This window comes from Strix aluco, chromosome W, assembly GCF_031877795.1.
Source record: "Strix aluco isolate bStrAlu1 chromosome W, bStrAlu1.hap1, whole genome shotgun sequence".
NCBI lineage: Eukaryota > Metazoa > Chordata > Aves > Strigiformes > Strigidae > Strix > Strix aluco.
The window spans coordinates 27404351-27430617 of NC_133970.1; the positions used below are offsets into that span (position 1 = coordinate 27404351).

The window sequence follows — 26267 nt, forward strand, 5'->3', positions numbered from 1 at the left end:
AGTGGACCGACATGGAGAAAGGCATTCAGAACCTCAGGGAAATGGCTGTGTTTGACATGATCTATGGTGATCTGAATGATGAGCAGTCACCAATGGATCCAGATCAGGCCCCTTGCACACAGCTGATGTGGCGGAAGTTCCTGCAAAGTGGACCAGAGGGACATTCCAAAGCATTAGCAGCAGCATCCTGGTGGCGAGACAATCAGACAGTGGATGAAGTGACTATGCAGCTCCGGCACTATGAGGGAAGTCTCCCTTCCTCCCAACATGCCTGGGTTTCAGCCGTAGAGGAACTGTCTCAGAGGCTTCAAAAAATGGAACAGGACATGTCCTATGTTTCACCTGCACGGGCCGATGTCTCAGCCATTAGAAGCAGGCGTTTCCCCACCCAAGACAAGGGCGGTAGAAGGTACACACCACGGGGCACCCTGTGGTTCTTCCTCCGCGACAATGGGGAGAACATGAGAAGGTGGCATGGACAGCCCACTTCTGCCCTAGCTGCACGAGTACAGCAACTGAAAGGGAAGACCACCATGAAAGGGGAGTCTTCCAAGAGAGATGCAGCTCCAGTGTCTAGTCGGAAATCCCCCAGACAGAATAGAATGGCCAACAGTATGCTTGACCCTCTTGAGGGGACCAGTAAGTCATTCCTGCAGGAGTCACTCTTAGATCAAGTGAGTGATGGTGAGCAGGATTAGAGGGGCCCTGCCTCCAGCCAGGTGGAGGAAAGGGATAATCGGATTTACTGGAAGGTGTGGATCCGATGGCCTGGCACATCAGAACCACAAGAATACAAGGCCTTGGTAGACACTGGCGCACAGTGCACTCTGATGCCATCAAGCCACAGTGGGGTTGAATCCATCTGCATCTCCGGAGTGACAGGGGGGTCCCAACAGCTGACCCTATTAGAAGCTGAAGTAAGCTTGACTGGGAAGGACTGGCATAAGCACCCCATTGTGACTGGCCCAGATGCCCCATGCATCCTAGGTATAGACTACCTCAGGAGAGGGTACTTTAAAGACCCAAAAGGGTACCAGTGGGCCTTTGGTATAGCTGCCCTGGAGGAGGTTGAGCAATTGTCCACCTTACCCGGCCTCTCAGAGGACCCCTCAGTGGTGGGGTTGCTTAAGGTTGAAGAGCAGAGAGTGCCAATTGCCACCAAGATGGTGCACCGGTGGCAGTACTGTACCAACCGAGATTCCCTGGTCCCCATCCATCAGCTGATCCGTTGACTAGAAAGCAAGAAGGTGATCAGCAAGACTCACTCACGTTTCAACAGCCCTATATGACCAGTGAGAAAACCTAATGGTGAATGGAGACTGACCGTGGACTACCGTGGCCTGAATGAAGTTATGCCAGCGATGAGTGCTGCAGTGCCGGACATGCTAGAGCTCCAGTATGAGCTGGAGTCGAAGGCAGCCAAGTGGTACGCCATGATTGACATCGCTAACGCGTTCTTCTTCATCCCAATAGCACCAGAGTGCAGGCCACAGTTTGTGTTCACTTGGAGGGGTATCCAGTACACCTGGAATCGATTGCCCCAGGGGTGGAAACACAGCTCCACCATTTGCCATAGACTGGTCCATACTGCACTGGAGAAAGGTGGGGCTCCAGAACACCTGCAGTTCATTGATGATATCATTGTATGGGGGGACACAGCTGAGGAAGTCTTTGAGAAAGGAAAGAAGGTAATTGAAATCCTCCTGAAGGCTGGTTTTGCCATCAAGAGACAGAAAGTTAAGGGGCCTGGAAGGGAGATTCAATTCCTAGGAATAAAATGGCAAGATGGGCGTCGCCACATCCCAATGGAGGTGATAAACAAGATAACAGCCATGGCCCCACCAACCACCAAAAAGGAGACTCAATCTTTCCTGGGCGCTGTGGGGTTCTGGAGGATGCACATCCCAAACTACAGCCTGATTGTGAGCCCTCTCTACCACGTAACCCGCAAGAAGAACGATTTTAAATGGGGCCCAGAGCAACAACAAGCCTTTGAACAAATTAAGCAGGAGATTACCCAGGCAGTGGCTCTCGGGCCAGTCCGGACAGGGCAGGAAATTAAGAACGTGCTCTACACCGCAGCCGGGGAGAATGGCCCTTCCTGGAGCCTTTGGCAGAGAGCAGATGGGGAATCCCGAGGCCGACCTCTAGGCTTTTGGAGCTGGGGATACAAAGGCTCTGAAGCTAACTATACCCTGACTGAGAAGGAGATACTGGCAGCGTATGAAGGAGTTCGAGCTGCCTCAGAAGTGGTCGGCCTTGAGACACAGCTCCTCCTGGCACCTCGACTGCCGGTGCTGGGATGGATGTTCAAAGGAAAGGCTCCCTCCACACATCATGCAACAGATGCCACGTGGAGTAAATGGGTTGCGTTGATAACACAACGGGCTCGAATAGGGAACCTCGACCCCCCAGGATTAGTGGAAATGATCATGAACTGGCCAGAGAGCAAAGATGCTGGGATGTCACCAGAACAGGAGGTGAAACGTGCTGAGGAGGCCCCACCATATAACGAGCTGCCAGAGGAAGAAAAACAATATGCCCTGTTCACTGATGGGTCTTGTCGCATTGTGGGAAAACATCGACGATGGAAGGCTGCAGTGTGGCATCCCACACGAGAAACCACTGAAGCTGTTGAGGGACAAGGTGAATCGAGCCAGTACGCAGAGGTGAAAGCCATCCAATTGGCTTTGGAGATTGCTGAGCAAGAAAAGTGGCCGAGGCTCTATATCTACACTGACTCGTGGGTGATGGCAAGTGCCCTGTGGATGTGGTTGCAGCAATGGAAACAGAACAACTGGCAACGCAAGGGCAGACCCATCTGGGCCGCAGAAGTATGGCAGGACATTGCAGCCCGGGTGGAGAACCTCGTTGTGAAGGTGCGCCATGTGGACGCCCATATACCCAAGAGTCGAGCCACTGATGAACATCAGCATAACCAGCAGGCAGACCAAGCTGCTAAGATCGAGGTGGCTCAGGTGGACTTGGACTGGCAGCGTAAAGGTGAACTGTTCATAGCCCAGTGGGCCCATGAGACCTCGGGCCACCAAGGCAGAGATGCAACATACAGGTGGGCTCGAGATCGAGGGGTGGACCTCACCATTGACACCATCGCAGAGATCATCCACGGATGTGAGACGTGTGCTGCGATCAAACAAGCCAAACGGGTGAAGCCCCAGCAGAATGAAGATCGATGGATGAAATATAAATATGGAGAGGCCTGGCAGATCGACTACATCACACTGCCACAGACCCGCCGAGGCAAGCGCCACGTGCTCACAATGGTGGAAGCAACCACTGGGTGGCTCGAAACTTATCCAGTGTCCCACGTCACCGCCCGAAATACCATCCTGGGCCTTGAAGAGCGAGTCCTGTGGCGACACGGCACCCCAGAGAGGATTGAGTCGGACAACGGGACTCACTTCCGAAATAACCTCATAGATGCCTGGGCAGAAGAACACGGCATCGAGTGGGTCTACCACATCCCCTACCACGTACCAGCCTCTGGGAAGATCGAGCGCTACAATGGACTGTTAAAAACTACATTGAGAGCAATGGGGGGTGGAACCTTCAAACACTGGGACACACATCTGACAAAGGCCACTTGGTTAGTGAACACAAGAGGATCTGCCAATCGAGCTGGCCCGGCTCAGTCAAAACTTCCACGTGTTGTGGACGGGGATAAAGTCCCTGTGGTGCGCATGAGGGACCTGCTGGGAAAAATGGTCTGGGTTAGTCCTGCGCCGGGCAAAGGCAAACCCATCCACGGGATTGTTTTTGCTCAAGGACCTGGGTGCACCTGGTGGGTGATGCAGAAGGATGGAGAGGTCCGATGCGTACCACAAGGGGACTTGATTGTGGGTGAAAACACACCGTGAGTTATACTGTGCTTTTGTTAATTTTTCTTTGTCAATGCTCATTGCTAAGTGGCAGCTGGATGTGACGCAGATGGTATAGAATAAAGGGGTGGATTATGTCCTGGTTTAACCAGGATAGGGTTAAGTTTCCCCAGCAGTGGGGGGGAGCTCTAGCCGGGTTATTCAGATACCATGCGGACGTCACATCCTGGCAGGTCACATTTTCCTGGCGCGGAGCGCGGTGCACTCGTGGTTTTGTACATCGTGCTTCAAACTGCTGTATTTGGTAGCTATTTTGCTCTGTTCATTGCTATCACTATTACTGTTATTGTTATTGTTGTTGTTGGTTGTGTTGCTGTTGCATTGTTCTATTAAACCTTTCCTTATTTCAGTCTTGGGGCTTTGTATTTCACTCCCTTTGTGGGGGAGGGGCAGCGGCCGTGTGGTCTCAGACCCCGGCGGGGGCTAAACCACTACAAGGGGGCTGTCTGATATTGCAAGGCCACTCTCTGTAATCTTTGATTGATCATTGTGATTGGCAGAAGTGCCTGAGGACTGGAGGAAAGCAGTTGTCACTCCTGTCTTCAGGAAGGGCTAGAAGGAGGATGCAGGGAACTACAGGCTGGTTGGTGAGCCTCGCCTTGATCCCTAGGAAAGTGATGGAGCAGCTAATACTGGGAACCGCTTCCAGGCACATGAAGGACAAGGAAGTCATCAGGAGTAGTCATCATGGCTTCACCAAGGGGAAGTCATGCTTGACCAACTTGATAAACATCTATGATGAAATGACTGGCCTGGTAGATGACAGGAAAGCAGTCACTACTGTCTACCTGGACTTCAAGAAGGCCTTTGACACTGTCTTCCATAAGATCCTCATAGAGAAGCTGTTGATGTATGGGCTGGATGAGCAGACAGGGAGTTGGTTTGAAAACTGGTTGAAAGGCTGAGCCCAGAGCATGGTAATCAGTGACACAGTCCAATTGGAGGCAAGTAACTAGTGGCATACCCCAGGGGTCAGTACTGGGTCTGATCCTGTTCAACACCTTCATTAATGACCTGGACGATGTGACAGAGTGTAACCTCAGCAAATTTGCAGATGATACAAAACTGGGACAAGTGGCTGATGCATCACAGGGTTGTGCTGCCATCCAGAGGGACTTTGACAGGCTGAAGAAATGGGCTGACAGGAACCTCATGAAGTTCAACAAGGGGAAGTGCCAAGTCCTGCACCTGGGGAGGAACAACCCCATGCACCGGTATATGCCAGAGGGGTAGCGAGCTGGAAAGCAGCTTTGCAGAAAAGGACCTAGGGGTCCTGGTGGACATCAAGTTGAACATAAGCCAGCAATGTGCCCTTGCAGCAAAGGTGGCCAATGGTATCCTGGGCTGCATCAGGCCAAGTATTGTCAGCAGGTTGAGGGAGGTGATCCTTCCCCTCTATTCAGCACTGGTGAGGCCACATCTGGAGTCCTGTGTCCCGTTCTGGGCTACCCAGTACAGGAGAGACATGGACATACTGGAGAGAGTCCAGCAAAGGACCACAAATATGATGATGGGGAATGGGGGTTGCAGTCAGGCAATAACACTTCATCTCTGCTGCTCTTTCCTCCTCACAGTGTACCTCTGCTCCAGCATGGTGTCTCTCCCAAAGGAAACAATGTTTCAAGAACTGCACCAACATGGGTCCTTTCTACAGGGTACAGTCCTTCAGGAACAGACTGCTCCAGTGTGGATTCCCAATGGGCCACAGTTCCTGCTGGACAACCTGCTCCTACATGGGCTCCTCTCCATGGGCCACAGTTCCTGCCAGGAGCCTACTTCTGGGGGGGGTCCTCCACAGGCTGCAGCTTCCTTCAGGGTATATCCACCTCCTCTGGTGTGGGGTCCTCCATAGGCTGCAGTGTGGATATCTGCTCCACCATAGACTTCATTGGGCTGCAGGGAGACAACCTGCATCACCTTGGTCTTCTCTGTGGGCTGCAGGGGAATCTCTGCTCCATCACCTTGAGTACCTTCTTCCCCTCCTTCACTGACCTCAGTGTCTACATAATTGTTTCTCTCACATTTTCTCACTCCTCTCTCCCAGCTGCTGTTGTGCAGCCTTTTTTTTACCCTTTCTTAAATATGTTGTCACAGAGCCGCCACCAGCATTGCTGATTGACTCAGCTTTGGCCAGCAGTGGGTCTGTTTTGGAGCTGGATGGAACTGGCCCTGTCTGGCATAGGGGCAGCTCAATTGCTCATTTTCTCACAGAGGTCACCCCTGCAGCCCCTGCCCCCTGCTACCAAAACCTTGATATGTAAACCCAATGCATGTGCCTACACCCCCGGTCTGACTCCAGTAGCTGGCACTTAGTCTTTGCAGCAAACATACACAAGGCACAGAGAGTGAGATTACACAGAGAGACAGTTGAGAAAAGATTTAATAAGACGATGGACAGAGTGCAGTGATCAGGCATGGGACTCAGCCAGACCCTTTGTTAACCCCTCTGTTTCTCCCAGCTTTCTGTTTGCCCAACATGTCCCTTCATGGGTTTGCATAATTCTATGAATTCCTTTACACCTCCCAGTCTGGTGTCCAGGATCTCCCCTGGTTTATAATCTTAGTTGCAAAGTCCAGGTTGATCTTCCCAGAAGTGGCACCTGTAGTTTCTTGGTAGCCCATCATTTAGTGTGAGTGGCAAGGTTTGTTTCTTCTCACTCTGTGTTTGTTTTGTCAGGTCTGTGTCTCTGCATATTTTGTTTCTGGCCTCCCCTTTTTCCTTAGTTTCCCAACTGACAAGGTCCCTGATTAGATAACCTTGCTGGAATAAGCATTCCCACATTCCACATATCCTTAGAATTAGAGTGAGTGAACAGGTTTGGTTCTGGTCACTGCATCCCTTATTATTTGTTGGTCAGGTTTGTGTCCCTGTATATTCTTGTTTATGGTTTCTTCCTTATTATACCTTTTTTGCATTAAAAAGGTCCCTGACCAGATATTCTTAAAGGAGCAAACACTCTCCTTCTACATACCCTTACAAATGTCATTCGTTTCTTTGGGTTTTTTTAATATATAATCCTTGAGTCTTATTTAAATCTCTTTCACTTTGATAGTATTTTGTTTCTTTGGGTCAATACTTAACACTTAAGTGTTTTCCCCTAGAGTGTTTTTAATTGTTACTAAACTTTAATTATAGTCTCTCTTTCTCTTAGGTGGATGAAATTCCAGATGGAGCAGTAAAACCTCCTATGAATAAAATGCCTATATTCTTTTTTGGCACTCATGAGACGTAAGTCCTTTAGAGTAAAAGGCATATTGTTTTCATTGCAGGATGTCTTAACAGTAGTTTAGCAGTTTGCATTGTATGTTTGAAAATTATGTGATTCAGTGGCAGACTATATTTTCTTAAATTAATCTCTAGTGTCAATATAGGCAGCTTGCTTTTCACATTTGCTGTGAAATGGTGTGGTGTTATAGTCTACTATTCCTTGCAACATGCACTTTTTCCTGCTCAGTAAAAAAGCAAGAACCTACCCAAAGTGGTATGATTAACATATCTTTCTTTCATTTGTAAGGGATTTTAATTATAGTCCCGTGTATCCTCAAAACTGTTTTCTAAAGGAAAATGAAATAAAGCTGAAAACTATGGAATAAGTAGCACTTGAGTCCTTTGAGGGGGAGAGAGGAAAGGTTTGAGAAAAAGTGAGGAGGTTCATTTGAAGTCCAAGGTCTCACCCCAGTTAGTTTCATGCTTGCTATTATGTGAAGTATCCAAGGAAGACAAATATTTCTGGTAACACTAACATTTGCAATGGAATGTAATATTTCCTTTGAAAGGACTCGATTTTTTCCACTTCTAAATATGTTTTTATGCTATTCTCTGACTATTATAGTGAAATTTGTCATGCTACTTCAAAATACTGTTTTACTGTAGATTACAGAGATCTTTAATTCAGTGTTAATTTCCTGTTTGACTTGGGGAAATGCTGGTTTTATTCCCTTTTTTTAATAAGCTGCAAATATTACTGTAAACCAGGTCACAGAGCTAGTTGTTTGTATAATTGTTTCATTTCTTGTACAGCTTGCAGAAAGCTTTTTTGTCCTCCTTCAGACCATCAAGAAAGCTATAAAAATCTCTCTAAGGTGGTACTTCCTACCTATCTTTAAAAATAAATGTGGTAGAGAAAATACAGTATTCTGATGAATTAAAAAGAAAGCACAATTAGCTCTCACTGACACTACTACACTACTTTCTATTTGACTCTTTAAGAAGTGACTTATCTGTCAATGAGCTTTATGGACGTTTGGCTCCTATAACCATGCATTTCATTGACTGTTCACATCACTCCATATGGTTCTATATAGGCTCAACTATTTTTTGTGGTTTTGTGGGGAGAGGAAGCGAGGTTTGCATTCTGTTCTCCCCCCTTTTTTGTTCTTGCTTTATACTGTTCAGTAGGTTTGTACCCCTTTTGGGATGTTTTGACAGTTAAAATAAAGCACCCTTTTACTTCTCTCCTTTTTAATGTATGCCATTCTAGATTGCACTACTTGTTTTTACTGTCATTCCTGAAGATGTATTCAGGAACACAGCTCAAGTGTAGGGTAGAAAGAAATGAATTTATATGTAATCTTAAAAGTTTCTGTAGAATTTTGAGAAGCGCAATGACCTTTTTTCAAATGTGACTTAGATTCTGAAATCATGTTTAATTGCATGTAGATTATTGGCAAATTTGAAACCTTATACCCACTCTTTGATACTCATACAAAGCAGTTTTACTGAAATATGGTTTTGGTAATGTGGTAGACTCAGGGCTACTGCATTTCAAAGTTCTCAAATGTTTTCTTTAGAATATAACTTTGAAAAATGTTTTTGAATCTGTGCCTCTCATATCTTACAGTGTTGTAAAGTACTTCCTTTCTTCTGAAACAGGTGGCCCAGAGAGGTTTTGAGATCTCCATCCTTGGAGATGCTTAAAACCTGACTGGGCATGGCCCTGAGTAACCTGCTCTAGTTGACTTGGTTTTGAGCATGGGGGGCTGGACTAGACAATCTCCAGAGGTGTTGCCTTCCAACCTCAATGATTCTGTGATTCACCACGGGATACAGGGGTGTCTCTGCTCCAGCACACCTCCCCACCCCTTCCTCCTCCGTTCTTCCGCTGACCTCAGTGTCCGCACAGATGTTCTCTTCGCAACTTCTCCTCACAACTCCCACAACTCCTCCCAGGTTCCCTTCTTAAATACATTATCACAGAGGTGCAGCTAATTGGCCTGGCCTCAGTGCAAAGGCGGGTCTGACTTGTAGCCAGGGGGGCTTCGAGAAGCTTTTCATCAGGGCCCACCACTGTAGCCCCCTCCCCTGCTACCAGTAAGCCCCCCCCCATTCACTCAAACCAGGACAAGCTTGTACTTGGATTTTCATTGTTGCTTTCTTCTGAGATTCACCAAAAACCTAAATTTGTGGCTTCTTGATATTCTTGAAAAAAAACCCCAACAAAACCCTAAGAGCCTATTTCTTCTTTTCAAGATATTTGCCAGCTGTCATCTTGTTTCAGAAATATTACCCTTTTCTAAAGGAAAATTAGATATAAACTAGATATTTGTATTTTAACAAAGCTTTGTGTGAATTTCTTGTGTGTGTAAATCACATAAGCACAAATTTTAGCTAGTCACAGGCAGGCAGAAGGTCATACGCTGGACTCAAGACCCTGGACCCTATATGTCAGGGTGATATCTGTCCTGTTTAGGTTTCCTTGACCTTTTCTCCTTCTTGTCTATGGGGATTTAACTGCAAAAACACAGTAAGTTACATGTCCTTAGCAAGGTAGCTAATTCCTAATATTTCTCCAAGTCTGAACAGTGTGGGTAGAGACTCGTAACTGTGGAAAAAAGGCTTCCTTTCAGAGCAAAGGAAAGAAAAGAAGCAATGTTTTCTCTTTCCTCTGGTCTGTCTTTCTCTCTTCTCCCCATCCCCCCTTTTGCTCTGGTTAAGTAGGCTTTGCCAGTGTGTGGATCCCTGGCTGGATGATCTCTAACAATCTTCTGCAAAGAGATGGATGATAGCCACTGTGAAAGATCAGATTGTTTTATGCTACTAGAGTAGGAAATGCTTAAGCTTCCTAGATGACTTGCAACTTCTCTTTATCTTCTCTAAATGAATAGGGAGTAAGTCTCAAATACTTCATTATAGAGATGATGAAAAAAATGGGGAAATGAAACTTAGGGATTTTTTGTTTGTTTGAACTTTACCATGAACTATCTCATAAAAACAGTAGCAGCATCTTGAATTCAAGCAATTGTGTCTTAGATTTATATTTTGTCAGACAGAGCTGGATATAGGCACAGGGGTGAAAATGAGAACATTGGTAACTGAGGTTTTCTGTTTTGCTATTAACAGCAGTTGGATTGCTACTATGATATCCGAACTTTAGAGGACACGGCACTATAGCAGAAACTTCACGTGCCTTGATGTTCTGCAGTGCAAAGCAGAATATCAGTGTTTAGTACTTTATTACCTTGTTTTCCCAGGTCTGGATTAGAAAAAATTACTGTGTAGATAATGCAATTTGTGGGAAAAGGTGCTGGTCTAATAGCCATAGTTGTGAAACTAGCACTACAGATAATAATGAATGGGTTTTAGGGGGAGGATTTTTTGCCTGCCTTAGGGGAGGCCAGTTTCTGTAGATGAAACAAAGATAAAAAGAAGCAGTTTTAAGCCCCAGATACTGAGAACAGATGACATTTTTTTTTCCACATTTCTTTTTATGAGTAGGGATGGAGAAGAAATTTAAAATAAGGAGAAATTTAACACTTCTACTAGCCAAATTGAGTATCTCTCTCTTCACACTAAACTAAAAAACTAATTAATTAAAAAACAGAATATACAGAAATTGTAAGTTTGTTTCCAACTCTTTGCCACCTCATTTCAAAACAAAAGGTTTTAGGCCTTTTTTAAGTATCTTTGAACAGCAAAATTATCTTTATCATTTTCTTATATATCTGAATGAAAAGCAGCTTATTAAGATACTTAGACAGAAATGTTGAGCATTTAATGTAAAGCATTTAATAAATTTGTATAATTTTTTTTGTTAGATTTCCATGTCTTTCAGGATAAACTATATATCATTCTTACAAAGATCTAGGCAATCATTCTATCCCAATTTTGTTTTGTCATCCCAGACGTATTGGTTTTAATTTAATAATTTTGAAAGATTTTTATTTGGCTTGAAGCCACATTTTCTTATACTCGTACTCATTATCTTGCATTGTTTCCAGGATTTAAGGAATCTTTATTTCTTTACATTTTAGCTTGGTTTGCTAAGGAAGCAATGGCTCTTCCTGTACATCAGTCAGCTGCTCAGTTTTTAATCATTGTTTGACAGTTGTGGGTGGCTCTGTCAATTGTGATCTTAACAAGACATAACATTCAAGAAATAGCATTGACCGTTTCTTGCTGGGACACTCAACACCTAGGAGAGCAGTGAGTGTGGTAGTACTAATGGAAAACTGGGTTTGTTGAAAGCAAAAGTTTAGAAGACTAAAGATGCTTCAGTAGCAGCACTTTGCTGATTACAGAATATCGCTTCAGATGCCTCATTAATGTTTTTTTTTTTATATAATATCTGGTACTAAAGTTAACTTGAAGAGTAATAATTTAAAAACTGTGATGTTTCTGGTAACTAATGTTTTCATCTCTTGAAGGGCATTCTTGGGACCAAAGGATATATTCCCTTATTATGAAAATAAAGAAAAATATGGCAAACCAAATAAAAGAAAAGGCTTTAATGAAGGATTATGGGAAATTGACAACAATCCTAAAGTTAAATTCTCTCATCAGCAGGTAAGTGATTCAGAGTCTGTGAATACTTTAATCTGTTTTGTCATATTGTAAAAAAGCAATGATGGCTTAGCTGCTATAGGGGAATAATTTATTGATCTGCATCACTGAGTTGCAAGTTGGACTAATGTTGCTATTGTTATTTACAATTTACCTCAGTTTTTCAGCAAAAATGCTCTTCTATATAATTGGGGATGCCATTTTATTCTAGTAAAGTTACAGAGGGATCATGTTAATAGTTTCAGGACACAAGGATAAAGTTATGTTAGTTACTGGGGAGGTCCAGTTGACTGGAGGTTAGCAAATGTGACACCCATCTTGAAGAAGGGCCAGAAGGAGGATCCAGGGAACTACAGGACTGTCAGTCTGACCTCAGTGCCAGGGAAGGTTATGGAGCAGATCATCTTGAGTGCACATAGAGGACAACCAGATGATCAGGCCCAGTCAGCATGGATTTATGAAAGGCAGGTCCTGTTTGACTAACTTGATCTCCTTCTATAACCAAGTGACCTGCTTAGGGGATGAGGGAAAGGCTGTGGATGTTGTTTACCTGGACTTCAGTAAAGCCTTTGACAGCATTTCCCACAGCATTCTCCTGGAGAAACTGGCTGCTCATGGCCTGGACAGGTGTACTCTTCACTGGGTAAAAATCTGGCTGGGTGGCCAGGCCCAAAGAGTTGTGGTGAATGGAGATAAATCCAGTTGACAGCCGGTCACAAGTGGTGTTCCCCAGGGGCGAGTTCTCTTCAATATCTTTATCAATGATCTGGACAAGGGGATCGAGCACACCCTCAGTAAGTTTGCAGATGACACCAAGTTGGGCAAGAGTGTTGATCTGCTTGAGGGCAGAAAGGCTCTACAGAGAGATCCAGACAGGCTGGATCAATGGGCCAAGGCCAATTGTATGAGATTCAACAAGGCTCAGTGCCGGGTCCTGCACTTGGGTCACAACAACCCCATGCAATGCTACAGGCTTGGGGAAGAGTGACTGGAAAGCTGCCTGGCAGGAAAAGGACCTGGGGGTGTTGGTCAACAGCAGGCTGAATATGAGCCAGCAGTGAGCCCAGGTGGCCAAAAAGGCCAATGCCATCCTGGCTTGTATCAGAAATAGTGTGGCCAGCAAGACTAGGGAAGTGATCATTCCCCCGTACTCGGTGCTGGTGAGGCCGCACCTTGAATACTGTGTTCAGTTTTGGGCCCCTCACTACAAGAAAGGCATTGAGGTGCTGGAGCATGTCCAAAGGAGGGCAACAAAGTTGGTGAAGGGTCTGGACTACAAGTCTTATGAGGAGCAGCTGAGGGAACTGGGGTTGTTTAGTCTGGAGAATAGGAGGCTGAGGGGAGACCTCATTGCCCTCTACAACTACTTGAAAGGAGGTTGTAGTGAGGTGGGTGTCGATTTCTTTTCCCAAGTAGCAAATGATAGGACGAGAGGAAATGGCCTCAAGTTTTGTCAGGAGAAGTTTAGATTGGATATTAGGAAAAATTTCTTCACTGAAAGGGTTGTCAAACATTGGTACAGGCTGCCCAGGGAAGTGGTTGGGTCACCATCCCTGGAGGTATTTGTGTAGAGGTGGTGCTTAGGGACATGTTTTAGTGGTGGACTTGGCAGTTTTAGGTTAACGGTTGATCTTAAGCGTCTTTTCCAACCCAAATGATTCTATGATTCTATGAATGCTTATAGCCCTGAGGAAGTCTGTTAAAAGTAAATTGTATCCTATCCCAGGTAAAAGCAAGTTTTCTTTTATCCTCCTCCTGCAGTGGCACCATAACGAACATATCATTTACATCTAGTATCCCAAACCAGGGATGAGCGGCAGCTTGGAGGGTGGCAGTTAATATAGCAGTGTTTGGGACAGCGCCCATAAGAGGAGCGGTATTTGCATTTACCTTTATATACTCTATGGTTAAACACCATCTTCCGTCTGTTTTTTTAACTGGGCACTGTCCTGGTTCAGCTAGGATAGGGCTAAGTTTCCCCAGCAGTGGGGAGGGAGCTCTAGCCGGGTTATTCGATACCATGCTGACGTCACATTCGGGCGCCCAAGCGCGGGAAGATTGGTAGACGCCCCTTTGTGCGGTCGCTTTCCTCACTGCTGTACCTGTACGGTATATCTCTTGCTCTGTTCATTGTTATTACTGTTATTGTTATTGTTGTTATTTGGTTTGTTGCTGTTACACTGTTGTATTAAACCTCTCCTTATCTCAACCCCAGGGTCTGTATTTCACTCCCTGCCCCGTCCGGTACGAGGGTGGGGGAGGGGCAGCGGCAGCGTGGTCTCAGGTCCCGGCGGGGCCTAAACCACCACAGCCTTTTTGGCGCCCAACGTGGGGCACGAGAGGGTTGAGATAAGGACAAAAAGAGAAGGTGTGTTAGAGCAATCTGTTAGGTGCAATTTTTCTGTTTTTATTTGTATTGTTTGATAAGGAACATTTGCAATGCTGGCCAACTTGCTTGCGTGGTGGGGCTGGATTAATCCTTATATCCACTGTGTGCTCCCAGTGCTGGTGTTTGTTGGTGGTAGATTTTAAAACAGCAGGGGCTCCCCTTATCAGTGGTCTCATGGCTTGGGGGTCTACAGGGGAAGAGATAGGGTAATTACCATGTGCACCCCTGTCGTTCATATCCTGAAGGCAGGCTGCTTTTTTTAGCAGCAGTAGAAAGTTTACTTAATGATCTTATTGCTATAGCAGTGGGCTCTCCTCTATCCCGAGGGTCTATGCCCCCTGTCCAATACGCTACTCACTGCATAATAGAGCGTGGTTCAGTGTTAGGGGCTGGTCCCTCATTCAAGAACACTCCTGGTCCTCAAAAGCTATCTGCTTCTCTTTGACCTAACATAATACGATCACCTCCAGTTAAGGAGACACGCCACAGATATTGTCTTGCTCTTGCCAGTCTTCCACCCATATTTTTCATGCAGATTGGCTAGTTGAAGGGGGTCCCATGGAATGGTCTTTATGGTATCTCTCTGGTTGCCCCCTTGATGTCCAGTAGATATCTCAGGTTTAATAACAGGGGCTATTGTTATGTCCTGCTCAAACAAGGGAGACAAGTGGCTTAGATTTGTAAATCCCCAATGGAGTGGACAACGGTGAGACAAGTCTCAAAGTCCAGACATTTATTAATTTCCCACAATGTACTAATTGAATACACAATAGTTGACTAAGTATATAATGAATTATGGCAAGCGATATAGTATGCCTTACGTTACCTAATGATAATAAGGAAAAAGGGAAAAAAGAGAAGAGAGATAGAGAGGTAGAAATAGAAATCACCGGTCCAGGTTCCTGTGTCGGTCCCACCAACGAGGGTTCAAGGATGCATTCGTCGTCTTCTCTTCACTTCACTTTTTCTTTATTTTTTCTCTCCCCCCCCCCCCCCCCTCAATTTATACACACTTTCTTTGGGTCCCTCCCCTAGGTCAACCCACATACCTACGTATCCCATGTATGGGGAGGGGTAAGGTGCTTCATGGGATGATGTATCTAACATGATCTTGTTAATCTTCATTAGCATATGCAGGGGTATCAATTTTAATATGCATTTTGTGGATAATGAAGCAAAGGTCATTCACTGGACAGATGGCCCTTGAAACTTTACAAGATGCCCCAGAGCAGAACTTCCCTGTCTCCACAGAGCTCCCTTCTCCAGCTGCATCCTGTGCTATCCAGGCAGCCTTATTAGCTCCAAACTCCATGCTGTGACTATAGTTTTGTTACTTGTGAGCGTTTGAGACATTCCTTGGCTTGGAGGGCCTCTGCTCCCCCGATTCCTTATCTCTTTCTCAGGCTGTTTTTCACAGTCCTTGTTTTTCTCAGTCCCTGTTTCGGGGAGTTACAAGTCGTCTCTCATAGCTACCTTAAATTCTGATTCATCTAATTCACTCTCATCACTAAGTTCTTGGTTGGGATCCTCCCAAATATCTCCATCCCAATCTTCCAGGGAAATTATTAACTTATGAATTTTCACAGGATCTAGGGGGCTGGGTGCCCAAATTCTCATGAGTTCTAGTTTATCCTCTAAATTCCCGTGTTTTTCTTTTTCCTCCCCCACTTGTTTCTGCAATTGCTCTATTTACAGAGATAACAGCATTTCTTGTTGCTTTCTTTGTTCAACCTCATCTTGTAACACACTTCATTTCCTGTTCTTTACATTTGTTCTCTTTTTGCCCAGAGAAGTTGTGGATGCCCCCTCCCTGGAAGGCCAGGTTGGACGGGGCTTTGAGCAACTTGATCTAGTGGAAGGTGTCCCTGCCCATGGCAGGGGGGTTGGAACTTACATGATCTTTAAGGTCCCTTCCAACCTAAACCATTCTATTATTCTATGATTTCTTATATGGATATGCAGCTCCCAAACACATTCCCAATATTTTCCATATTATTCCCTTCTTTTTACTATCTTTCAGTTTCCCTCTTACAAGGTTTAATTGCTCTTTTATCTTACTCAAATTATCCCTCTTTTTGTGCGCCAAATCATGTGAAAATTTTGGTGAAGGGTTAAATCTGTGCCTCCATAAATAGTCAGTGATTGAATCTGCCATCCTGCCAACTATGCCAATTTTTGTCACAGGTGAATTATTAAGAGAAGTCATTGTTATGGGGTTAACTAAAAGGGTTTTGTTAATGATCAAATGATGATCAAATGGTAATCAATGACTGAATGAAAATCAAATAGCAATCAAATTGTGATTAAGCAATAATTGAATGTTAGTTAAACAGTGATTTAACAATGATTTAAATGATGATTTAGACAATAATTCAGACAGCGATCAAACACTCTACTACTTACTACACTTCTAATAATTAAGCTATAGCTGGATATATATAAATGTCGCTAGCATAAAATATACTTTTAGGCCTAATGTAAAATGTCACTTACCTCATTATAGATACCAGATGCCAGGTAAGGGGTCTCTCGGCCTCAAGGAGTAACCTTGGGAGGCGTCCCTGCTCAAGGGGGAGATCACTGCCATGCAGCCTGCTGCCATACAGGAGAGCTCAATGGGCTTGGAGGGGCTACAGATTTTTATAGCGTAAAGTGATTGACTTGTAGTCAAAACCGCCTCCCCCCCCCCCCCCCCCCCCCCCGTTTGGTGTATGCGCAGGAGTGCAGCTGTAGCAGTTTTAGTTTTGTCTAGTCCCAGCTCGAGCTGGTACTGTTAGCTCCTGATAAGACATGGCCTAGATTCCATAGTCCCTGAGAAGATATGGCCTAGCACACTTCTCATGGTTTGCACAGCAAGGATGATTTCAGTCAGGCCTACTTGTCAATAATGCCTGAACCAAAGTATTGTTCACTCAGTCAGAGTGGGTGCATTCGTCACACCTTCTAAGCTGCAAGTACTTGCTCTCCACAAATATCACAGCAATATTTCATTATGCGATACCTTAGTGTACTATATTTTCCTCCCTTCTTATATTTGTTGGAAGCAGTGTTACATCTTATTACCACCAAAATTGTCGCATAGCCTGCTTGAATCAATCCTTGTCTGTCAGCGATCCCCTGTTTCATAGTCTCTTGATAAATCTTTTGGGCCTAAATTATAGCCATCCATCCATCAGAAGCCCCAAAGTTACTCTAAAGACAAAGAAATTGTCCTCTTCCTGCTTATTTTGTTTATACTTACCTGCTCAGAACATTGTAAAGATTACAGGCCATTTGTTTGGACCTTGATCACAATCTAGGGCCTCTGGATAATACTGTAATACAAATAAGAAAAATTGGTCTCTGAATGTTCGCCACTACTTTCACATGAAATACTAGATATCCTTTTTGCATTGGTAATCTCTGCTTAACAAGACTTCTCTAGTTAATGTGTGCCTAGTTTAAAGGAGAATATGGCTAAAGAAAGAGTTTGAGTTTCCGAAGTAAGACTAGCAGATCAGATATTCTCTTCTGGATGAGTATTTTCTCTGCTTACATATACAGAAAGGTGCTGATCCACTCAGGGCAGTAGAGAAAGACTGTATTAACAAGGGACATGTAATTTTCCCAGTTTGGAAAAAAGTAATCGGTATAGTTTTTCACTATTTACTTGTGAAGTAAAGTTATAAGAATTTCAGTTTACACTGCAGTAGCACCCAGCAGCCCTAGTTATAAACAAAACCTTTATTGCATATGACATTCTACAACTGCAGAAAAGAATGATAGCCCTTTACAACTGAAGAGAAAACAATGGGTGAAGGGAGCATAAAAAGACATGGAAGAATGTTCATCATCCTGATAGGCCATAATCTCTGTATCTGGCATAATTAACAGTTAACCTGTTTTTTTGTTTGGTTTTCTTCTTAGTGGGGGAAGGTAAATAGGTTCAAAGAAAAAATTGATGCAAGGTAGTTGTGTGGTTTTATGGATATTTATGAGGAAGCTTTTGCTCATTTTGAGAGCAGCATATGAGGAAACAAAATTGGTTGAAAGTGGCAGAGGCAGAAGCTGAGACCTCAGTAGCTGATGAGGAGGGGTCCAAAACAGGGTGAAAGTAGGCAGTGAAAGGTCTTGAAAGCATGCAGTTTCTCATGGACAATGAAGTCAGTGGAAAAGTGATGTGGACAATCTGATAAGCTAGGAAAATGGATTTTTCCAGCAGTATTCAAAGTGGGACTGTGTACGGCCAGTACATTGCGGTAACCACTACATGTGGTTATGAGTAGACTGGCAAGGTTTTTAGCTGTGTTGTTGGAGAGGAAAAGATGCATATTAAAGATGTTATTTGATCTGCATATACTTTTTTTAGGAAAAAAAAAAGTTTGTACCTACTTAGAGGAGGCAGAGTTTTTGGGACAGTAGCAGGGAAGACAATGTAGCTGTCCCAGAAAATGAAGGGTGAATAGAGAACTCTGGCCACATGCAGAATAAGTTAATAGTGGGATATTCAGATTGAGATGTCAGGATAATTGAATTTTTAATTTGGATGTGAGATGGGTTTAGAGTAAAGGGATAAGACATTAGTCATTACTAGGGGATGATTGATTTTTATTTCACGGATTTTTTTTTTTTATTGTTGTTATTATTTTTAACTCCCTTCCCTAAGCATAGTTTATCTTGATAAGTCTTTGAGAGCTTCATTTCGTGTTTAGCTGACAGAAGTAGCTAGAATGTTCCAAAGGCACTATTTATATTTTGCAGAGGTAATTGTAATTTTTAGGGAGGTGCAGGGTAAAAAGGAGCTTGTGGCTTGGGTTTTAAGCTAGAGCCACTTTCTCAATGGGAGGAAAAAATTAAAGAGTTCAGGGAGTTCTGCCAGTTTTATGCAAAAGATCTAAGATTTAATAATGAGAACATTATTCATAAAAATCTAATTAAAAATAATAATTTTGCCTTCTCCTCCTCTACTTCCATGTCTTTTACTTTAATTCTTCAGGCTTTTGAAATATTAATCTATTAATGTTTTCAGGAAAAGAATAATTGCTTTCTGTGCTCACTTAGTATTGACAGCTAATTAAAAAAATGGATTTCTTGTCCAGGAAGAAGCTTTTTAGTATTATTTAAAATAAAAATTGTACAAAACTTTTAAATAGTGGATTTGGGTTTCTTGCATTTGTTGATGACGAATTGCTGATTGGCATTATTAGATTTATAGGTATATACAAGAATGCACTTGTGGAGTTTGCCATATGTTTGGAAAAGGTACCCCATAGTGGGATTTATTTCTGGTGTAACTTCATCTCTTGGCCAAAGATCCTGACAAGTCATGTTTGACTTGAAACTCTTCCATTTATTAAATTGCGCTTCAGAAAATGTTCCCCTGCAGTATTTATAACCTAAATATAAGCTGCTGTTAGCGCATGAGAGCTTGAAAGGTAGATAATGAAAATACTGTCACTTCTCAATTTAAATTGAGAATTAATAAATTAGATGTTTTAACATTCTTGCAGCTTTAACCAGATGTTACTTAGATCTTTAGATACAGTGTAACTTTTAATATCATTATTCTGTAGTTTAGGAAGGTATTTAGATTTCAAGTGTGATGTTTTTGTATTTTAGTCCCATCCAGCAGTTAACAGTGCTGTCAAAGAAACTATTTGCAAAAGTTGTCAAGAGCCTACTGAGGGCAATGAAGAAAAAGGAGAAGCCAAAAGGAGGAAGTCTGTTATTTCCAAAGTGAGTGGCTAAACTAATTAGGTTTGTTTTAGCAGAAAATCTTTTAACTTTAAAAATGTATTGCTAAAGTCACAATTACTTTAAATTAGCAGTGTGTCAGCATTGTGTGTGTTCTTTTTTCTTGTTTTCAGGATTGAACATTATAACATTTTTGTCCTTCTGTAGTGCTTTTCAGATGCTGTAAATATTTGTGAAACTGAATTACTTTACAGATCTAGCTTTCTAAATCAGAATACACTTAATGAAAACTTATACAGCATTTGTAGCTAAGTGAAAGGGGAAATGACTGTCAAGATTTAGTATTGTTTCACAATTTCTTTCTGAAGGCTGTTTAATAGCTTGAACAGGTAGGGCCCTCTGACAACTTTGGCTGAAAAATCTACAACAACATTAGATTCTGTCTAGGCTAAAAGAGTACTCTTTGACTAAAAAGATTTTTTTTTTTTAACAGTCAATTTAAATTATTACAAATCTTCATATGAATGAACATAAGGGTTTTCATACTCTTACCAAATTTTTGTGTCAGGACATCTATCAGTAATTGGTATATGCTAGTTTATGTAGACAAAGTTTTTCTTTTTGGCTTGCATAAGCATGTATTGTTTTAAAATCCTACTGAAACTAGATTGTGTCCTTTTAAAATATATTGTACTTGAACTTAAACTGCATTTATCTGAAATGTCTGCTGTTTATTGCTGCTGTATGTAGTCTCCACTACAAGGGAGAGAGGGAAAACCTTTCTACTTCACTATGCATTTGGTATTACAGTGTAACAAACATCTTTAGATTTATATCCTTAATTTTTTTAGCTCTGTTCATGTGATGTACACATGCACTCACACATACATACATATACAGAGTATGGAAGAGAGGTGTGTGGTCTCTTTTCATGAAGGTGTTAGTGGTATGTGTGGTCTAAATAATCCTAAAAGCACAAAACTAAGTGAGGATGATAGTGATACATCTGTAGTATCTGTTATTTCTGACTCATTTCTGGAAACTACTGTATTACAGGATATCAGTGTCCTTTTATTTTAGGTGTTAAATTCTCAACAGTTTTAGATACTACATTGATGGATGTTGTCAAGAGTTCTTTTGATACAATGAGTTGGTAGCAGGAAGGAGACTGTAGATATGTCAAGATTTCTTATTTTCTAAATTCTCTCCCAACTTTTTGTTGCTTTGAGGTTTTTCTTTAATGTTTTCAACCCATGTTTCTAAGGACAGTATGATTTGGCTTCTCTGCTACACATTAGGGGCATGGTTTGATAAGAAATGTCATGGTTGTATTACTTAGCCTGTTGCTGCTGCTCTTCCCTGCCATTGTACTGTGCTGGTAAAAGCATTTGTTCATTGATGTGAGGAGTTGACCCTGCTTTTATGAGGGGGGGGAAAACAATTTTTTTTTTTTTTTTTTTTAAAGCTTTGCTGGGAAGCTGTGCAGAAGCTTGTGTGGTGCTGGGGGTGGCAGTGGGCTTAAAGACACAAGTATTTTTTCAAACTGTCTCAAGTTGGTGCTGCCAAGGTAAATGGGCAGAAGTACATGGGGTCCTTTAAATGAGAAGATGGGATGATAAAAGCCTGAGGGACTCCTTTTCCATAGGCCTCTCTATTCTTTTAATCAGCTAATCAAAGACAAGTTAAGGACCAGTTTTACTAGCTCACTCTCTCAGTGTGTGTGTGTGTGTGTGTGTGCGCGCGCGCTTCTCATTGTGTCAGCCTCTTAGTTGTGCCGCCCTCTCTCTAGCTCTGTCTGTCTCTTGGTGTGTCCCTCGCTCTCTCTAGTTGTGTGTGCCCATCTCTAGTGTCTGTGTCTGTCTTGTGTGTGTCTGTCTCATTGTGTGCCTGTCTCTGTCTCATGTCTCTTGTTCTGTCTCTCTAGTTTTTTCAGTCTCCTCTGTCAGGCTCTTGATGTGTCTGGCTGTCTCACACCCACCTCCCCCTTCCTTGTTCTCACATTGCACCTGTCCCACTGTCTTCTGCGTGTCTCTCTCTAGTTGCGGGCCTGTCTCTCATCTCTCCTTCCCATTGCCTTCTTGCTGAGCCTCGTCCACCTGGCCCCCCATCTCTCTTGTCTGTATCTCAGTGCTCTCTCTCATTATGTGCCTGTCTCATGTGTTTGTCTCATCACGTGTCTCTTGGCTCTTGCCCGCTGTCTCTCTTCTTGTCTCCCTCTCACTAGTTGTGTGTCACTTGATCTAAAATCTCTCCAAGTTCTGGGGTACCCTCAGTTTGTTTTTCCATTTGAATCATAGCCAAACTTAAAATTTCAATTAGTCGATCATCTTTTACTCTGAGTTCTATTTTACCCTTTTCAAAAATTATCTGTGCCTCTAATTGCTCTAATAAGTCCCATCCCAGTAAGGATTTCAGAGATTCTGGTAAATAAAGGAATTTGTGAATTCCTATTTGTTTTCCAATCTTAAATTTAATTGACTGTAAAAAGAAAGTCTTCTTTTGCTGGCCGGTAGCTCCTATTACAGTTACAAAATCGTGACCTACAGGTATTAGTTCCTGATTTAATACAGAATATGAGGCACCTGTATCTATAAGAAATTCTATCTCCTCATTCTGATTCCCTAGCTTCAATTTAACCAGTGGATTCACTAGGGTGGATTTGCTAGGGTAGATTCCCCAGGTCCCTGTCATTCGATTTCAGCAATCACTTCAGGCTTTACTTTTCTTAGTTTCGACATTCCTTTTTCCAATGCCCGCTTCCTCCACAATAAGCACACTGATCTGGTCTCAGTGTTGTTCAGAAACTTCCTCGAGTTCCCACAGGAGGTCCTCCTTTACCTCTGCATCCAGGGAGTCTCTGAGGTCCCGCACTTCAGTCTAATGCTGCAACTGTTGTTATGGCTATTGTTCTACTTAATCTTCTCCTATCACTGTTTTCCCTATTTCTGTAAACGCTCCAGGCTTCTTCAATTAACTTCTCCAAATCCCGCCCTTCAGGCTCTTTTAGTTTCTGGAGTTTTCTCCTAATATCTTCCGATGATTGGCCCAAAACCAACGATACCAATTGTTGCTGCCCTACATCAGATGAGGGGTCTAAGGTGGTATATTTACGTATTGCCAATCGTAATTTGTCTAAGAATTCTGTGGGGGTTTCAGTTTGCCCCTGCTTCACAGTATAAAGTGCTGACCAATTTATAGCCTTTGGGATTGCATTCTCCAATCCAAATTTTATCCAATCTTGATATCGCTTTAACATGTGATACTCCATATTATCATTTGGATCCTAATTTGGGTCAGTCAGGGGAACATACTGATCGACTCCCCCTACCAGCGTTCCAGCTGTAATCTGAGCCTGCACATGGGTTCGGGCAGTTTTTAAAACCAGCTGTTTCTCAGTTTCAGTCATTGCACCTAACATGTCTATATCTTTCCAATCTGGGTTTTGATTTTTAATTATTAATTCAAATCTGTTGGCAATCTCCAGTGGATTATCTCGATACTCTTTAACCACTTCCTTCCAAGCATTCAAGTCTCCCATATTAAAGGGGACTTTAATTCTTGTCGGCCCCATCGGTCCCGTTGCCTCTCTGTTATAAATGCAGAGGCAGAACCAGAATATAGTTTTATAAATTTATTGGAATAAGAACAAGCAAAAAAAAGTGCTTTGGTACGCCGGGGAGCCGGGGGGGCTTTCCACTCCGCACCGACGCACATTAGGTGGGGCTATGCCACCTCTTTTATAGTCTATCCTAATACATATTCACAAAATGGGCGTATTTCTCCCAAAAAGTTTCCACCTCCAGGCTGCGCACGCACAATAGAGCTTTCTTGAACCTTCTCCTAGTCTGCACATGCGCAGTAGAGCTTCTCGAACTTTCTTGGGTCTTCTGGTGTTGCTAGGTGTCGCAGTTGAGACAGACACGACAAACATCAGATTGTGTGAAAGCGACCAAAATGGCTGCAAAAAGCCCCTTTATTGTTCTAACAAGCTTTTTTATAACCTTCCTCAAAGTAGGTGTTCATACAGGATTGGTTTACTTTAGTAACTAACAGTTCACGATTGGGTGATAGTTTCTCGCCTGAATCGTCAGGACAGTTCTTCTTATCTTAGTTCTCTAATCTTGTTTCCATGGCACTTCTCGGGACTTTCTCGCCTCTCATGGATACACTGGAATGTCTTCAAGGTTAAATTCTTCTTCAGTTAGACTAGAGGCAGACCCGCTGCCTCCCCCGACAATTCCCCCTTTTTGTATTTGTGCTAGAAATATTGCAGAAGCAGTCTTCTGCAGGGCCCTTTGCAGAAGACTGACAAGACATGGCAACATCAAAAGCACAGTCACAATTACCAAGATCATGACCCCCACAGTTTTGACCAGAGATATCAACCATCCAGAAAGTCCCCATCCTTTAAACATCCTTGTAAGCCAATCCAATCCGTCCTCTTCTGTTAGACGCCTCACACCATCCTTCAGCTGCTGTATACTTTTAAAAATAGATTCTGAGTGGTCAGACAAATTCATGCAACACATTCCTTCAAAATCTTCACATCCATGTCCTTGCGCTAAAAGCAAAAAGTCAATTGCAGCCCTGTTCTGTAAAGTAGCATGTCTAACACTATCAACATCAGTTAAAAGGCCACTCAAAGCTAAAGAAGTAGCGTTAGTCTGTTTGCTAAGCCAACATCCCAACTTATTCAAAGTCGTTAAGGCATTTGCAACACCAACTCCTGGTGCCAATATGGAGGCCGTTATGATCTGGCCTGGATTCCAGAATTCAACGTTATCTCGACAAGAACTTTCAAACCGATGAACGGTCCTTGGGACTCGCTTATGTTTTCGAGTCATATTCAGAATCATTGACACATTTGGTGTTAATAACATGAGGCGTCCGAGGCTACACGGGCCTCCATTCAGTTTAGATGGATCGCCTCCCCAGGCACGATCTCCACAGATTAGAAACACACCAGGAGGTAATGCAAGAGGAACAGCAAAAGATCGTGAGATGTTAGTCGAAGTATAATTGCACCAAGCAGTTGAATTATGATAAGCAGCATTAGTTGCATTCACATTTTGCCCTCTCCGTGTGGTGTTATAGGAGTAATTAAAAAACACACAAGCATCCATTATAACAGAGCCTAGCAACTCTAGCTCTTGGGGTTCTTGCGTAACCTGTGGAAGGTGACTATATACACCATCCCAATTATCTGTACAATTTTTTGAAGAGTTGCAAAGAGAGAAAGCCTGAAGGGTTTGTGGGATTGGCCATGTGTCTACTGGCACTCCCACCAAACAGGTGGAGAATGGATTTTCCGGGTTCGCAGTAGAAAGGCACAAGGTTTCTTGATGTGTCATATTTGCCAAAGTTACCCAGACATTCTGCTTGGGTTGTGGAACTACCCATCCTTCAGCCTGATGCAGGTTCCAGCACAGGCCGAACACACCGAGCAGGAACCCAGCGAGGGCCGGCATCTGTAGAGACACAAGCATAACCCCTGCCCCAGGTTAATAATTCACATGGTCCACTCCACTGGCCAGTAATTAGATCTCTAACATGCACTTTGATGTCTTTTTGCAAATCCTGTTTTGAAAAAAGAGAAGAGAAATGCTGAAAAAGAGGAGGTAGAGAAGAATTATCCCCGTAATGGAGAAAGTTAAGAACATAAACTGCTTTATCTAAACATGCCTGTGGTGGTTCCCCAATCATTCCCCCTTTTTGTTTTTGAAGCTGCCGCTTCAACGTGCCATGTGCACGCTCAACAATTGCTTGTCCTGTCGGGGAATGGGGAATTCCTGTAACATGAGTAACACCCCACAAATTAAAAAATGTTTGAACCTTCTGTGAAATGTATGCTGGGCCATTGTCCGTTTTTATTTGGCGTGGTACCCCAAGCATAGAGAAAGCCTTTTGGAAGTGTCGAACTACATCTTTTCCTGTCTCCCCGTTATGTGCTGTTGCTACTAAGGCATGAGAATAAGTATCAATGGAAACATGAACATACTTCTGTCGGCCAAATTCATTTATGTGAGTAACATCACTTTGCCAAATCTGTAAAGCCTGCATACCTCTGGGGTTAGTACCAAAATACACTGGTGTGTGAGTTCCTTGGCAGTCAGGGCAGGCGGCTACAATGGACCGAGCTTCCGCATGAGACAAGCCGAACTGCCGTCGTAAAGCTCGATATCCTTGGTGAAAAAATTGATGTGATAATACAGCTTGTTGCTTTATGTTAGGAACAGTATTAAGAGCCATAGCGGAAACAAGAGCATCCGCTCTGGCATTACCTTCTGTATAAAATCCTGGTAAAGTGGTATGACTACGGATGTGCATGATAAAATAAGGTTCTGTCCGTAGTTGAATACTTTTCCAGAGTTCTAAAAGTACATCAAATAATAATTGATTGTCTGACATGGTCAAAACCACTTTGTCTAGTCTAGAAACTAAGTTAGCTACATACGCTGAGTCAGTTACAATATTTACAGGAACAGAAAAAATAGAAAAAACAACAGCCATTGCACGCAGCTCTACT

At 43.1% G+C, this 26267-nt stretch overlaps 1 protein-coding gene across 2 annotated transcripts in view; it reads left to right on the forward strand.

Moving 5' to 3' along the window:
• Nucleotides 1-26267, forward strand: part of LOC141917667 (lens epithelium-derived growth factor-like) — a 117606-nt gene that overhangs the window by 11499 nt on the left and 79840 nt on the right. For both annotated transcript variants that reach the window (XM_074811047.1, XM_074811046.1), the window contains exons 3-4: nt 7052-7128; nt 11544-11682. In XM_074811047.1, coding sequence (XP_074667148.1) covers nt 7052-7128; nt 11544-11682 — 216 coding nt within the window. The remainder of the gene's footprint in view (nt 1-7051; nt 7129-11543; nt 11683-26267) is intronic.